This window comes from Xyrauchen texanus, chromosome 39 (assembly GCF_025860055.1).
Source record: "Xyrauchen texanus isolate HMW12.3.18 chromosome 39, RBS_HiC_50CHRs, whole genome shotgun sequence".
NCBI classification, from domain to species: domain Eukaryota; kingdom Metazoa; phylum Chordata; class Actinopteri; order Cypriniformes; family Catostomidae; genus Xyrauchen; species Xyrauchen texanus.
Genome location: NC_068314.1, coordinates 32,778,847 through 32,791,696, shown reverse-complemented (window position 1 = coordinate 32,791,696; position 12,850 = coordinate 32,778,847). Strand labels below are relative to the sequence as shown.

The 12,850-nt window shown below is 38.4% G+C and overlaps 2 protein-coding genes across 2 annotated transcripts in view; both read left to right on the top strand.

The window, feature by feature from the left end:
• The window catches only part of LOC127632780 (eukaryotic translation initiation factor 4 gamma 3-like), an 82,240-nt gene extending 78,983 nt beyond the window's left edge, over nucleotides 1-3,257 (top strand). Inside the window, exons 33-34 of the mRNA XM_052111544.1 lie at nucleotides 180-326; nucleotides 2,225-3,257. Of these exons, the coding sequence (XP_051967504.1) occupies nucleotides 180-326; nucleotides 2,225-2,406 (329 nt within the window). The 3' untranslated portion in view covers nucleotides 2,407-3,257. The remainder of the gene's footprint in view (nucleotides 1-179; nucleotides 327-2,224) is intronic.
• A 1,248-nt stretch (nucleotides 3,258-4,505) lies between these two features.
• LOC127632927 (cleavage stimulation factor subunit 1) lies at nucleotides 4,506-12,850 on the top strand. The gene is made up of 6 exons (XM_052111771.1): nucleotides 4,506-4,583; nucleotides 5,135-5,319; nucleotides 6,289-6,566; nucleotides 6,986-7,183; nucleotides 8,667-9,057; nucleotides 11,386-12,850. The coding sequence occupies exons 2-6, from the start codon at nucleotides 5,151-5,153 to the stop codon at nucleotides 11,643-11,645; spliced, it is 1,296 nt and encodes a 431-aa protein (XP_051967731.1). The 5' UTR covers nucleotides 4,506-4,583; nucleotides 5,135-5,150; the 3' UTR covers nucleotides 11,646-12,850.

The window sequence follows — 12,850 nt, the reverse complement described above, 5'->3', positions numbered from 1 at the left end:
ACTGCACCACATTTCTGCACCACTCCGACACCAAATAGAATTGCAAAAATAAACATTACTTTTGCTTTTCTGAATACACCCTCCTTCTCACATTGAACAAACCAACAGATAGTCCCTTATTGCCCTGTTAATCTTTCTCTTCCCAGTTGCTTTCTCTCATTTATCCCTTTCTTCTCCAGATGAAAACACTTCCTGTCGAGTGGACACTGCTATTATCCAGAGACGCCTGCCTATATTACATAAATATCTTAACTCAGATAGTGAGCGACAGCTACAAGCACTATATGCTCTCCAGGCTTTGATCGTCACCCTGAATCAACCACCTAGTATGTTGACATTTCTCATTCTTAATATTTTTGTTGTTTTATGTTTAACATATTGCAACTGTTACACGGAATGTCATTTGTTATTATTTGAACTTGAGATAATAAAGAAGTGTGGGGTAGGGGGATTGTTTTAAACAATGGTCATAAAATCATGTCCTAACCAAGCAACAACTAATTTGTCCATCCACACTTAAAGGAAAACTGGAACATTGCATTAAGGGGCGGACACACTACACTTTGCGCACTATTCACTCCCATTCAAACGCATCCAAATGCAGCAGAGCGGAAATGCATGTGTAGAATGTTCAAGCTTGGTGACCTCTGAACTGTGAATTCATAAAACAAGAGAACACGCTACCAATAGGAGACTGAATGTCACATGCTGACCTCTTGGCTCAATTCAAATGATACTTATTTCAAAGCTGTGAGATTTATTGTTGCAGGAAAGTGAGTAGACAATATATAAAAAATTTTTTATATAATATTATTTGTTTTTGTGATCTATTATTTACTTAGACCAGAAGACCTCCCACGTGACATCATATCCTGTTCCATTGCATTGTACGAAACTATTGTGCATGCTCAATGCCTAGTGTGACCGCCCCTTTGTACGAACAGAACATATTTGATTTTTTTATATACAGGTATGTGCAGTGTTGGTTAAATTACAAAAAACAAAAAACTATTCACTGCAGATAATTACCACTCTAAATTGTAATCGGATTACTGACTTTACTGATTTACTTCATAAAAAAAGTAATCACATTACTAATTTAAATTAAAACAGAAAAGCATTTGTTTTTTTCTGCGCAACAAATTTTAAATATTGTCTATCCAGTATTTCCTCCTTGTTTGTTGACTCGTTAGCAAGTGCACATCCTGAAGCTGTCACAAACTGCAAACAGATGTACATAATAACGTAATTGTAAGTCAGTAACTATAATCTGATTACAAGAATTTGAAATGTAATGCGCTACGCTTTATATGTAATGCGCTGCTAATTGGATTACAGTGATTATCTAAATAGGTCAACACAAACTTTGATGTTGGCTTGAAAAAGCCTGGCCTGAAAGTTTGCAAAAGTTTTTAAAGCCTGAGGTTATGGTTTTACCGACCTTACGGTAAAGCTCAAAGTATGACCTGTAGACGCTGATCATCCGCGTACAAGACACATGACAATTCTGTCATCAGCAAACTACGCAAGCACTGAAGGAGCACAGCCTGATTTTTCTAACCACGCTTTTTGAATGCACAGAATGCGCCTGGAATTATTTGCACAAATTAGTTGGTCCACAAGGTGGCAACACTCAACACTTTGAGTCATTGCTGTCATGAAGAAGTGCTAGAAGAAGATACAATCACCAGTAAATAACAGGAGACGAAGGTAAAAACTACAGCAGTAGATGTGCACATCAGGAGAGCGTGTGTGAGGAGGTCAGGAGATACCTAAAAGGAATATAAAGATATATTTATGGGTCAAAAACTCTTGAAGAGAAATAGTCCAGTGTCTTATAGCAGTCGTAGCACGCATGCGCCAACCTCATGTGTATGTGCGCACTGTTACAGGTGGAGTTTACTCTGAAAGGCTCGCCTTCAACTGTACGCATACACTGAGCGTTCACGTCAAAATTGAAGCATACCTTGGGCTTAAGACAACCAGATAGCCAAGTATTTTATTTTCTCAAGCAAACATAATTCTCAGATTATACTCAACACTGGTTATGTGGAGCGGGATATTTGAACCAGTGAGATTTCACTTTTCGAGGGCCACTCAGCGTGACACCACTGAAATAGAAACCAAGCGTCCAACAACATTTTCTGGTTATGATGATATTTGACAATATCAAGATTGCTAAAGCTGAATAAAGATTTCTTTGATTTTAATTTCCATTCTTTAGATCTACTCCGAATGTTCTTCGACTGTCTTTACGATGAGGACGTTATTTCGGAGGAGGCTTTCTACAAATGGGAAACAAGTAAAGACCCTGGGGAACAGCAGGGCAAAGGTGTAGCGCTAAAGTCTGTCACCGCCTTCTTCACCTGGTTACGAGAGGCTGAGGAGGAGTCTGAGGATAATTGACATAAGCAGGTGGCCAACGCCCGGAGGCCCCCTAATGACATGAACAGTGAACTGCAACTAAAAAAGATTAGCCATAGACATACTTTACTCCTGCAGACACAGAAACAGCCAGTGTTCTGCACTATGACTTTGAAACACTTGGACGTCTTGAGCTGAAGCCTTCTACAACATGGAGCAAATGCTAAATACTTGTATCATATATATAGAAAATATTTTTTTTTTTTAAAGTTTGACATTTGTTTCTTTTAAAAGAAGAGACTTAAATAGGTTCTGAACTCTTTAATTTATTTTTATTTTTTTTAAAAGACCGCAAATATGAAGTTCTATTTATAATTTGCAGGCAAGAAGAACATTGATAGAAATAACAGAATAAACCTGTTGCATAACAATAATATGCATTTTGTTTAATTGTATAAGCAGCCAACCTGGATTTCATCTGATTCACCTTAAAACAGGGTAAAGATTTTGCCTCCAAATGAATAAAAAAAATAAAATGTTGCCAGAAGGGGATGAGACTGCTAATATTTCTGATGTTTCAAGCTACCTAGTGAAACGTCTGTCACTAATCCTTCTGCTTTAGGCTTGCTCAATGAACTTTCCAAATACCAAGACAAAGAGAATAAAAATGTATATGCATCTTGCAAGGAATACAAATTATTGACAGCTTTCAATCAACATCTAATTACCTGTATGCATTGAAGGTGAAATGCAAGCACTCATGCAAGTCAGAACAGTGCCAGGATTGCTCAGTGTTCTTGTAATGAAGACCTGCAGAGGAAATGTAAAGCTTGTACATACATTAAACATGGGAAAAAGAGATGACACTATGCTGTTTGTTTGTCGAGGGATGTTTACAGGATTTCACTAATGCACCAGTTCATCTCTTTCTTACATTTGTATGTTCATCTTAAACAGCTGGTTTGTTGTGTATACCTCATTTGTAAGGTCACAGAATGATAAATATTTTAAATATATACACTGGTGGCCAAAAGTTTGGAATAATGTACAGATTTTCCACTTATGGAAAGAAATTGGTATGGGGGGGCATGAGGCGGCAGATCCCCCCAAACCCAACCTTTGGGGGCGTGTTGAAGCGGGTTTCGCCCTGGGCACCAAATAAGCTAGAACCACTACACTTCTTTTTTGTTTTTCTGTTTCAAAAGTGGCTTTTTCTTTGCAATTCTTCCCATAAGGCAACCCTGAGTCTTCTCTTTACTGTTGTACATGAAACTGGTGTTGAGCGGGTAGAATTCAATGAAGCTGTCAGCGGAGGACATGTGAGGCATTTATTTCTCAAACTAGAGGCTCTGATGTACTTATCCTCTTGTTTAGTTGTACATCTGGGTCTTCCGCATCTCTTTCTGTCCTTGTTAGAGACAGTTTTCCTTTGTCTTTGAAGACTGTAGTTACACCTTTGTATAAAATCCCCAGTTTTTTGTCAGTTTCAAGCATTGTATAGCCTTCATTCCTCAAAACAATGATTGACTGACGAGTTTCTAGAGAAAGCTGTTTCTTTTTATTTTCCATTTTTGACCTAATATTGACCTTAAGACATGCCAGTCTATTGCATACTGTGGCAACTCAAAAACAAACACAAAGACAATACTAAGCTTCATTTAATGAACCAAATAGATTTCGATTGTGTTTGATATAATGGCAAGTGATTTTCTAGTACCAAATTAGCAATTTAGCATGATTACTCAAGGATAAGGCGATGAAGTGATGGCTGCTGGAAGTCTAGATTTGATCAAAAATGTTTTTTTTTATTTTTTTTTAAATAGTGATGGTGTTGTTTTTTTACATCAGTAATGTCCTGACTATACATTGTGATCAGTTGAATGCCACTTTGGTGAATTAAAGTACCAATTTCCTTTCGAAAAAGCCAAATGTACATATTTTGGGTGTATATAAATATTATTAACGTTTCCACAATCCACATCTCCCTCCGGACTGTGAAGGGCTAGAGGCGGAGGCTCTGATAGGCGGAGGCTCTGATAGGCGGAGGCTCTGATAGGCGGAGGCTCTGATAGGCGGAGGCTCTGATAGGCGGAGGCTCTGATAGGGGGAGGGGGGGTGTTTGAGAGGAGAACAGCAGGTGGCGGTAATGCAATGTAATGTTGCGATCCGCCAAACAGAAGAAGACGCACGCGCACGCATGCAAGTAGAGATTAACTGTGGTAAGTTGTTTATTTTCTACATCTTTGAATGAACGAATTTCTGCTAATGTAGCAGTTGTTACTTTTTTAATGCATATTTCAGAAACAGACAAAAACTAACTTTAAATATGAAACGCAGTTGCACATATGAACGGCAAACGTACAATCAATGCCTGTATATCAAAACCTTGTGAGCTGCCTTCCTAGACAGCATTATTTTTTAACACTAAAATGGTGTCTCTTTAATGGTGCCCAAGCATGTTGTTTAGGTACATGCTGCCTACATAGAAAGCATATTATTATGCTGTTTAGGTATATGCTCTCTACATAGAAAGCACATTATTATGCCCAAAATTCTGTCTTAATGCTGCCTACCTAGACAGCATTTTTAAGAATACTTCTATCATAGTGACCAAACATACATGCTTTTTATTTGAATGCTTCATAGCTAGAAAATATTTTTAGAGTGCTGATATTATAGTACAAGCATGCTGTCTAGGTGGCACCTCACTAGGGGTTTAAATAAACAAACAAGTTTAAATGAATCTTAATTGTACTGCATGCTCTTGCAGGCAATAATCAGCAGTGATGTTCCGGCCCAAGCCCACGTTGAGGGACAGACAGCACCTGTACAGTCTGATCATCAGCCAGCTACTGTATGATGGCTACACCACCATCGCCAATAGCCTGATCAATGAGGTCAAGCCCCAGAGTGTGGTGTCTCCATCCGAGCAGCTCATGCAGCTGGCTAAGACGGGTATAGCCAGACTAGACATAATAAGGATAGATAAGTCACTTGTATACATGTGAATGGGAACAATCGTAGCACTAAATGTAGAAATGGAAGTCTTGCATTGCAGTTAAAAGAGCCATTTACCTGTTTGATAAGAGATATCTTTTGTCACTTGTCCCTCCTTTTCTTTCAAATAAAGCAAAAATCTGGGTTACACTAAGGCCCTCACAATGAAAGTGAATGGGGCCAATCTGTAAACGTTAAAATACTCACCGTTTCAAAATTAGCGATTCGCCACAAGACAAACAATATGCACGTTAACACGATTGTGGTGTGATGAAATCGCCTACTAACCTTTTCTGTGTGTTTGTTGCCATGACGTCGCAACACCATAAATGCTAAAACGAATGTCAAACCTTTAAATAAAAGGTCCATAGAAATGGTGGTGGAGTAGTGGACTAAAGCACATTACTGTTAATCAGAAGGTCGCTGGTTCGATCCCCACAGCCACCACCATTGTGTCCTTGAGTAAGGCACTTAACTCCAGGTTGCTCTGGGGGGATTGTCCCTGTAATATGTGCACTGTGAGTCGCTTTGGATAAAAGCGTCTGCCAAATGCATAAATGTAAATCCCAAACGTTACACAAGTTTTGATAGAACAATCTAAGGTGCTTTTGTAAAATTATAAGCTTCACCTTAATTAATTTCAACCCTCCAAAAATTAAGCCCATTCACTTCCATTGTAAGTGCCTCACTGTAACCTCGATTTTGTTTTTTTAAGAAAATGTGGGACGAGTCAAAATAATTTTTTGTGGTATTCAACATACTTTTGTAAAACTCGAGTGATTGCACAGTGCAATTCCAGTTTGACCATTTTGTTTAAATATTATAATTCAGTCAGTATTGTAAGACATTATATATACACGTCTCTGTCTGGACCCAAACATGTAAATCTGCATCTGTTTTTCTTTTTTTTTATTATTTTTTTTTTAGGAATGGAGAATGATGACAGCGCTGTCCAATATGCTATTGGTCGCTCGGATACTGTGGCGCCTGGTGTGGGCATTGACCTAGAGTTTGATGCGGATGTACAGACCATGTCCCCAGAAGCATCAGAGTACGAGACCTGCTATGTGACGTCCCATAAGGGTCCATGTCGTGTCGCAACCTATAGCCGCGATGGGCAGCTCATTGCGACGGGCTCTGCCGATGCCTCGATTAAGATCCTGGACACGGAACGCATGTTGGCCAAAAGCGCCATGCCACTAGAGGTGAGAGCAGTGCCACCGTCCCCTAAATGTAACATTTAAATGTTGGATTCTGCTGCTTTTAGGACATGGTGTGTACAATGTAATCAACTAATACTAAACAGGATGTTTCTTTTAAAAGTTGCCTAGTTTTTGAATATTGGCAAGCTATCTAACTTCAGCTTTCTCCACTCACATGTTTGTCTAAATACTATGCTTAGGGCATTCTACTACCATATAATTATACTGCAGATGTCTAATATGTATTAAATGATAGCTGGATGTATATCATTTACATGGGCATTTTATTGGACATTATGCTACCATTCTCTCTAAATATTGGCATCAACATTGGAAAAAGATGTATTTCGACAACTACTGTAGAATGCTGGTCATCCGAAGCTCAGGAGAATGAATGAACGTACGTCTTTTGGTCTATTTAGGTGATGATGAATGAAACGGCCCAGCAGAACATGGAGAACCACCCTGTAATCAGAACATTGTATGATCACGTGGATGAAGTCACCTGTCTGTCTTTTCACCCAACCGAGCAGATCCTGGCCTCCGGCTCCCGTGATTACACCCTCAAACTCTTTGATTATTCAAAGCCTTCCGCAAAAAGAGCCTTCAAACACATACAGGTATAACGCTCTGATACATATCTGAATGCCGCAAAATGCATTTTAAGTGTACGTAAGGATTTTACATGTACATTTTTATGCATTTGGCAGATGCTTATATGCAGAACGACTTGGATTGCGTTCAAGCTTTACTTAGTATCAGTTCATGCATGCCTTGGGAATTGAACCCATAGCCTTGGCATTGTTGGGAAAGGAGAAATGTACGCACATACAACACTACTTCAACAGGCGCCGGATCAAGGCAAAAAGATTTAAAATATAACTGAAAAAAGTGGATTTGCATTTGTAAAGGGATCAATGGAAAGGAGGAGGCGAGAACCGGCTTGATAATATAAATGATATTTTAATAATAAACAAAAGACAAACACATATGACGGACATGTCCGTAAACGATCTCTCTCTCTCCCGCACGATCCTCTGCAGTCGACCTTTATCCCTCTCGGAGGCTCGATTAGCCTAATACGGGACCGGGTGTGTAGGATCACGACCCGGCCCCGCCCTCCGCCCTGCCACAGCATTGTTATATTATGGGATATATATATATATTGCAGAATGCTCAGTGAGGGAACAATGAATCCTAGAGTGATAGCTTAAGACTTGAAGGAATCATAAGAACGGGTTAACATCTGTTCATGAGTCTACTATACAGAATACATGAAACAGGCATGGTGTCCATGGCAGGATATTTGTGGTCAATCCATAGTAATGATGCAGGAAAACCAAAACTATGGTAATAAAAATCATAAATAGTTTCTACCAAAACATACATGGTTGTTAAAGTTTTACTATAGGAACATCATCGTAATTTGTGGTCCAATTACCATAATTTTAAAACCACAGTTTCTCCAAAAAACATGCCCTTGGGCAAGCTTTACTATAGTAAAAATGTAGTAACCATTTTTTGTGGAAAGAATTTGGTACATGCAACCATGGTTGTTACTATAGTAAAACGTACCTGTGTTTTTTTAAAAAAATTTACATTTCATTTCTGCATTTGGCAGATGCTTTTATCCAAAGCGACTTACAGTGCACTTATTACAGGGACAATCCCCCCGGAGCAACCTGGAGTTAAGTGCCTTGCTCAAGGACACAATGGTGGTGGCTGTGGGGATCGAACCAGTGACCTTCTGATTAATAGTTATGTGCTTTAGCCCACTACGCCACCAAAGTTTTGCAAGGTTTTACCACAAAAATGGTTAAAATACGGTTACTGGAGTAATACCAGGGTTAATTGGGATGGGTAGAGCTATTGTTAGGGAAGGCAAAACTTTTTGTGAGAGAACGCAAATCTATTTCAGAAAATAGATTCCCTCCCTGTCCTCTATAGGGCGCCGTACTTGGCGCCATAGTAAGAGTTGGACATTTTTTTTGACATGACTTTCTAATATTAAAAAGGGCATGTTTGGCCCTTTATTTTTACTGTATTTGAGACGTTTGCACCTCTCTGGATTTCTTTGGTACAATCTTTCTTCCTTTTCCACAGGAAGCTGAAATGTTGCGCTCCATCTCCTTCCACCCCTCTGGGGATTTCTTACTGGTGGGCACGCAGCACCCTACTCTGCGCCTATACGACGTCAACACTTTCCAGTGTTTCGTGTCCTGCAACCCTCTAGATCAACACACAGACACCATCTGCGGAGTCTGTTACAATCCCAGCGCCAACACCTACGTCACCTGCAGCAAAGATGGTAGCATCAAACTGTGGGACGGAGTGTCTAACCGATGTGTGACCACTTTTGAGAAAGCTCATGACGGCGCTGAGGTCTGTTCGGTCGTCTTCTCCAAGAACTCCAAATATATTCTCTCATGTGGAAAGGATTCTGTCGCCAAACTGTGGGAAATTTCCACAGGCAGGACTTTGGTAAAGTACACAGGTAAGATTAGGATATTATAGCTGGGGTTAGATTATGCATTATATTAAAGAGAAGATTAAGAACACTGTTTTGTTTAGTCAAAAGTAATTTTACTGATTATATTTTAAATTCTTGTAATCACATTACAGTTAATGACTTCCAGTTGTTACAATTAATACCTTTTATGGATTTACGTATATTAAATCATATTATTTACCCTGATTGCACTGAAAACTTGCATTATGCTCTTGTGTACGTCCGTTTGCGTTGCTGTGAGAGCTGAAGGGCGTGCATCCTATAATGAGTCGGTGTAAGGGAGAAGCACGAGAAGGATTTGACTAGTTAATGCCAATGAACAAGGAGGAAATATAAACATTTTAAATTTGTTTTGCGGAGATACAAAAACATTTCAGTGAATAGTGTTTGTATGGATTTTAGGAAAAAAACAATAGAAGTACAGTAGCCAGTTTTTCAATTGAAGAGAATTAATACTCTATTTATTTTTTATTTAAAGTACAAGAGGTCTTGCTATATTGTGGAATATAGTTATAGCTAAAGAGCTTTTACATTGGAGTGTAAATAATATTATATACTATATAAGGCCTTGGGTGTCTTATGTTGCATTTATAAAACTATTTACTGTTATAGAATTTGCATAATACAAATATTAAGGACACATGTTTTAATTTTAAAATGTAATTTTGACTAGAGGTCGACTGATATTGGATTTTACCGATAACTAAGTTGATTGACAAGACTGATAACCGATTAATCTGTCGATTGATTTAAAAATAAAACCGTAGGCTTTCCTTACTATAACGGGTACAGACGAGATGCTACAAGTCCAAAATTAATAAAATCCCAAATGCAGTTTATTGTTTGACCAAAACCTGAATAATAAACTGAACAAATGCATATTGAGGGACTTTTAACTCTAGACAACTCTAGGACTTTTATTTAGAAATTACAGAAAATTGTCTCTGTTACAATGCTCTGTAGTCTATATACTAAATTAAGCATTTTAAAGCCTATATATTCACCTGATAAAGGGTTTATATGTACCTCTAATTTTGACCAATCAGCCTCCAGGACCACTGCCTGGTTGCACAAAACAAGTTTTTCCATTTAAGTATAACACTTAAAGCGTGATTTCCCCCTTACCTACAGGAGTGACTGGAGGGTGTTGCACATAATCCCTTAGACATTTCTCTTGGGTAAGGGAAACCGTTAAAGGATTTACTACAGTGAGTCAGGTTTTACGGTAATAAAACTCTACTGTTGGAGACCATGGACACAGCATACCTCGGACAACTTTCAGAAGATCAGAAATGTCCTGACCCAAAAATCCTGTTTTGTAATATGTGTTATGCTGGTCTTATATATTAGTAAATAATAGTCATTGGTGCAAGGATAGATGGCACAAAATACTATTAAGAATATGACATATCCAGCAGTGTGATATACTATACTTAATCTTAAACAATTTTAAACAGCATTTTTGCCAATTTGTAAGTAATTCTAATTGTATTTTATTACCTCATGGTAACTGAGAGACTATATAGAACTTTTGTACATCTGTACATACATTGTACATTTGAACATGTATATTGAACTAGAGAAGAAAAATGGTGAATTAAACAGTCCTGGCACCTAAAATATACACTTTCCTATGTATGTTCACATCAATTTTAACTGTCGATTGAACACATTTATTTAGTGCAAGTAATTAATTAAAAAAATGTGTTTAAAATTAACAATTAATCATGCCTTCCTGACATGTAAATTCCGTAATAGAAGTATGTTTTTTTCTAACCTATGTCGCAATACAAGCTTGAAGTAGGCTATGTGTAATTTCATGTTTTTATGAGCCGCATCAGCAGGGGGCAGTCGGCACACCTCGACAAGCCTCACAAGCAGTGCTGCCACAGAATGAGAGCCATTCACACGGGACATTCTCTCAAAAGCTGGGCAAAGCACAACAGTTCGACTACTTTTAAACGCAGCATTTATGACGCTGCAAACCGACTAGTAAAATTGGTGAGACGGTACATAACGTCTGTATTTTAATATACTAAATGTAGATTAAAAATAAATCTATTTGGACAATATGACTATTATTAAGGGCAACCAAGTATTTCATTAACAGAAAAGGTCCATGACATCATTTAGTTTCTCTGTCATTTTGCTTTCTTGAAAATACCACTGGTAGATTTGGTGTCAATAAACCAAAATTACAACCTTGACTCATAAGTTTTAAATACCATTTCTGTCATCAAGCCACATATTTTCATGGTTAATGCTTGCATGCTCTTCTACCAGATCACCCTCATTGTCTTTCCTGTTTTGTAGGTGCAGGGCTCAGTGGGCGACAAACACACCGCACTCGGGGTGTCTTTAACCACACAGAGGACTACGTGTTACTGCCGGATGAGCGAACCATCAGCCTGTGCTGCTGGGATTCAAGAACTGCTGAGAGGAAGAACTTGCTCTCCTTGGGTCACAATAACATAGTGCGCTGTATCGTTCACTCGCCCACCAACCCAGGCTTCATGACCTGCAGCGATGACTTCAGAGCTCGTTTCTGGTATCGCCGCACAACCACAGACTGAGAGATTCTTGTTTGCCTTAAAACCAAATGAGAATCAGTCCATTAGCTGGTCAGTAACTGTTAAATGGATAGTTCACCCAAAAAGGAACATTTTGCCATCATTTACTCATCTACTTTTTTATCCGTGGAACACAAAAGGAGATGTTCGGCAGAAGTTCAGACTCAGTCACCATTCACTTACACTGCATGGAAAAAACAATGCAATGAAAGGTGAAGCTGTCAGTCCCTAACATTCTGCATAAAAGAACCTTTTGTGGTCCACAGAAGACGTTATACAGGCTTGGTACAACATGAGAGTGAGTAAATGATGACAGAATTGTAATTTTTTGGTGAACATTCCTTTTAATAGGTGTTTTTGTCAGTAGACTTCAAAGGCTTTATCACCAATGCTGCATATTTAACACAAATCTTTATTTTTTTTAAAGCAGCAGAGAGTTTGTTGTCTCTGTTATGACTGCAGTACCTTAGGTGTTACTATTAGGCGGTGCTGTTTTACAAATTAAAATAAGGTGCAAATTCTCCGATTTTAGGAATTTTCTTATTGGATTTAAGACCACTTCTTTTCATTTATTCAGTCATGAATTTGCATTGATATAGCATTTACAGCTAGATCATTTTTTTTCTTATTTGTATATTTGGCAACCTCATAGATTAGGATTACTCTAAATGGCAAGTGCCTAAGTGTTGCATCTTTTCACTTTCAATTTGTGTACTGTGCTCTTTCTTTTATATTAAAAGCCTCTGGGGGAAAGACTGTTGGTATGTAATCTGTGAAGGTCCCTGGACTCCCCGCACATTTATAGGGTTTGTGCATGGCATTAAAATGCTTTTAGAAGACCTCTGTCTTTAGTAGGGGTTACAGGCATTAAGATATCTCAAATTGAGTGGCATGTTGAGGAGAGGTGTGCTTTTATTCTTCTAAACAATTGCTCTTGACCTTTGATCATACACATGCAAATAAAATCCTATAGCTTTATGTTGAAGGAGGGACCCTAGTGATATGTAGAGACAAGATCATCATACAGATTTGAGGGTGGGCATTTTTATCAGAAATACCCTGGCAACCACAATGCAATGCGTTTAAAACCATGCAGAACAATATAACATCATACAAATTCCCCCAACACCTGAACATTGTAGTGGCAACTTTTGCAAGTGCATGCACCACTCACATTGTCTTAAATGTAAAATCTTGTTTTCAAGTAT

What these genes read in the sequence shown, in the direction of transcription:
- LOC127632927 (XM_052111771.1), top strand. Translation starts at nt 5,151, where the DNA reads ATGTTCCGGCCCAAGCCCACGTTGAGGGACAGACAGCACCTGTACAGT. An exon ending in CATGCAGCTGGCTAAGACGG is followed by an intron (nt 5,320 to 6,288) that starts GTATAGCCAGAC and finishes TTTTTTTTTTAG; the next exon opens with GAATGGAGAATGATGACAGC. An exon ending in GACTTTGGTAAAGTACACAG is followed by an intron (nt 9,058 to 11,385) that starts GTAAGATTAGGA and finishes CCTGTTTTGTAG; the next exon opens with GTGCAGGGCTCAGTGGGCGA.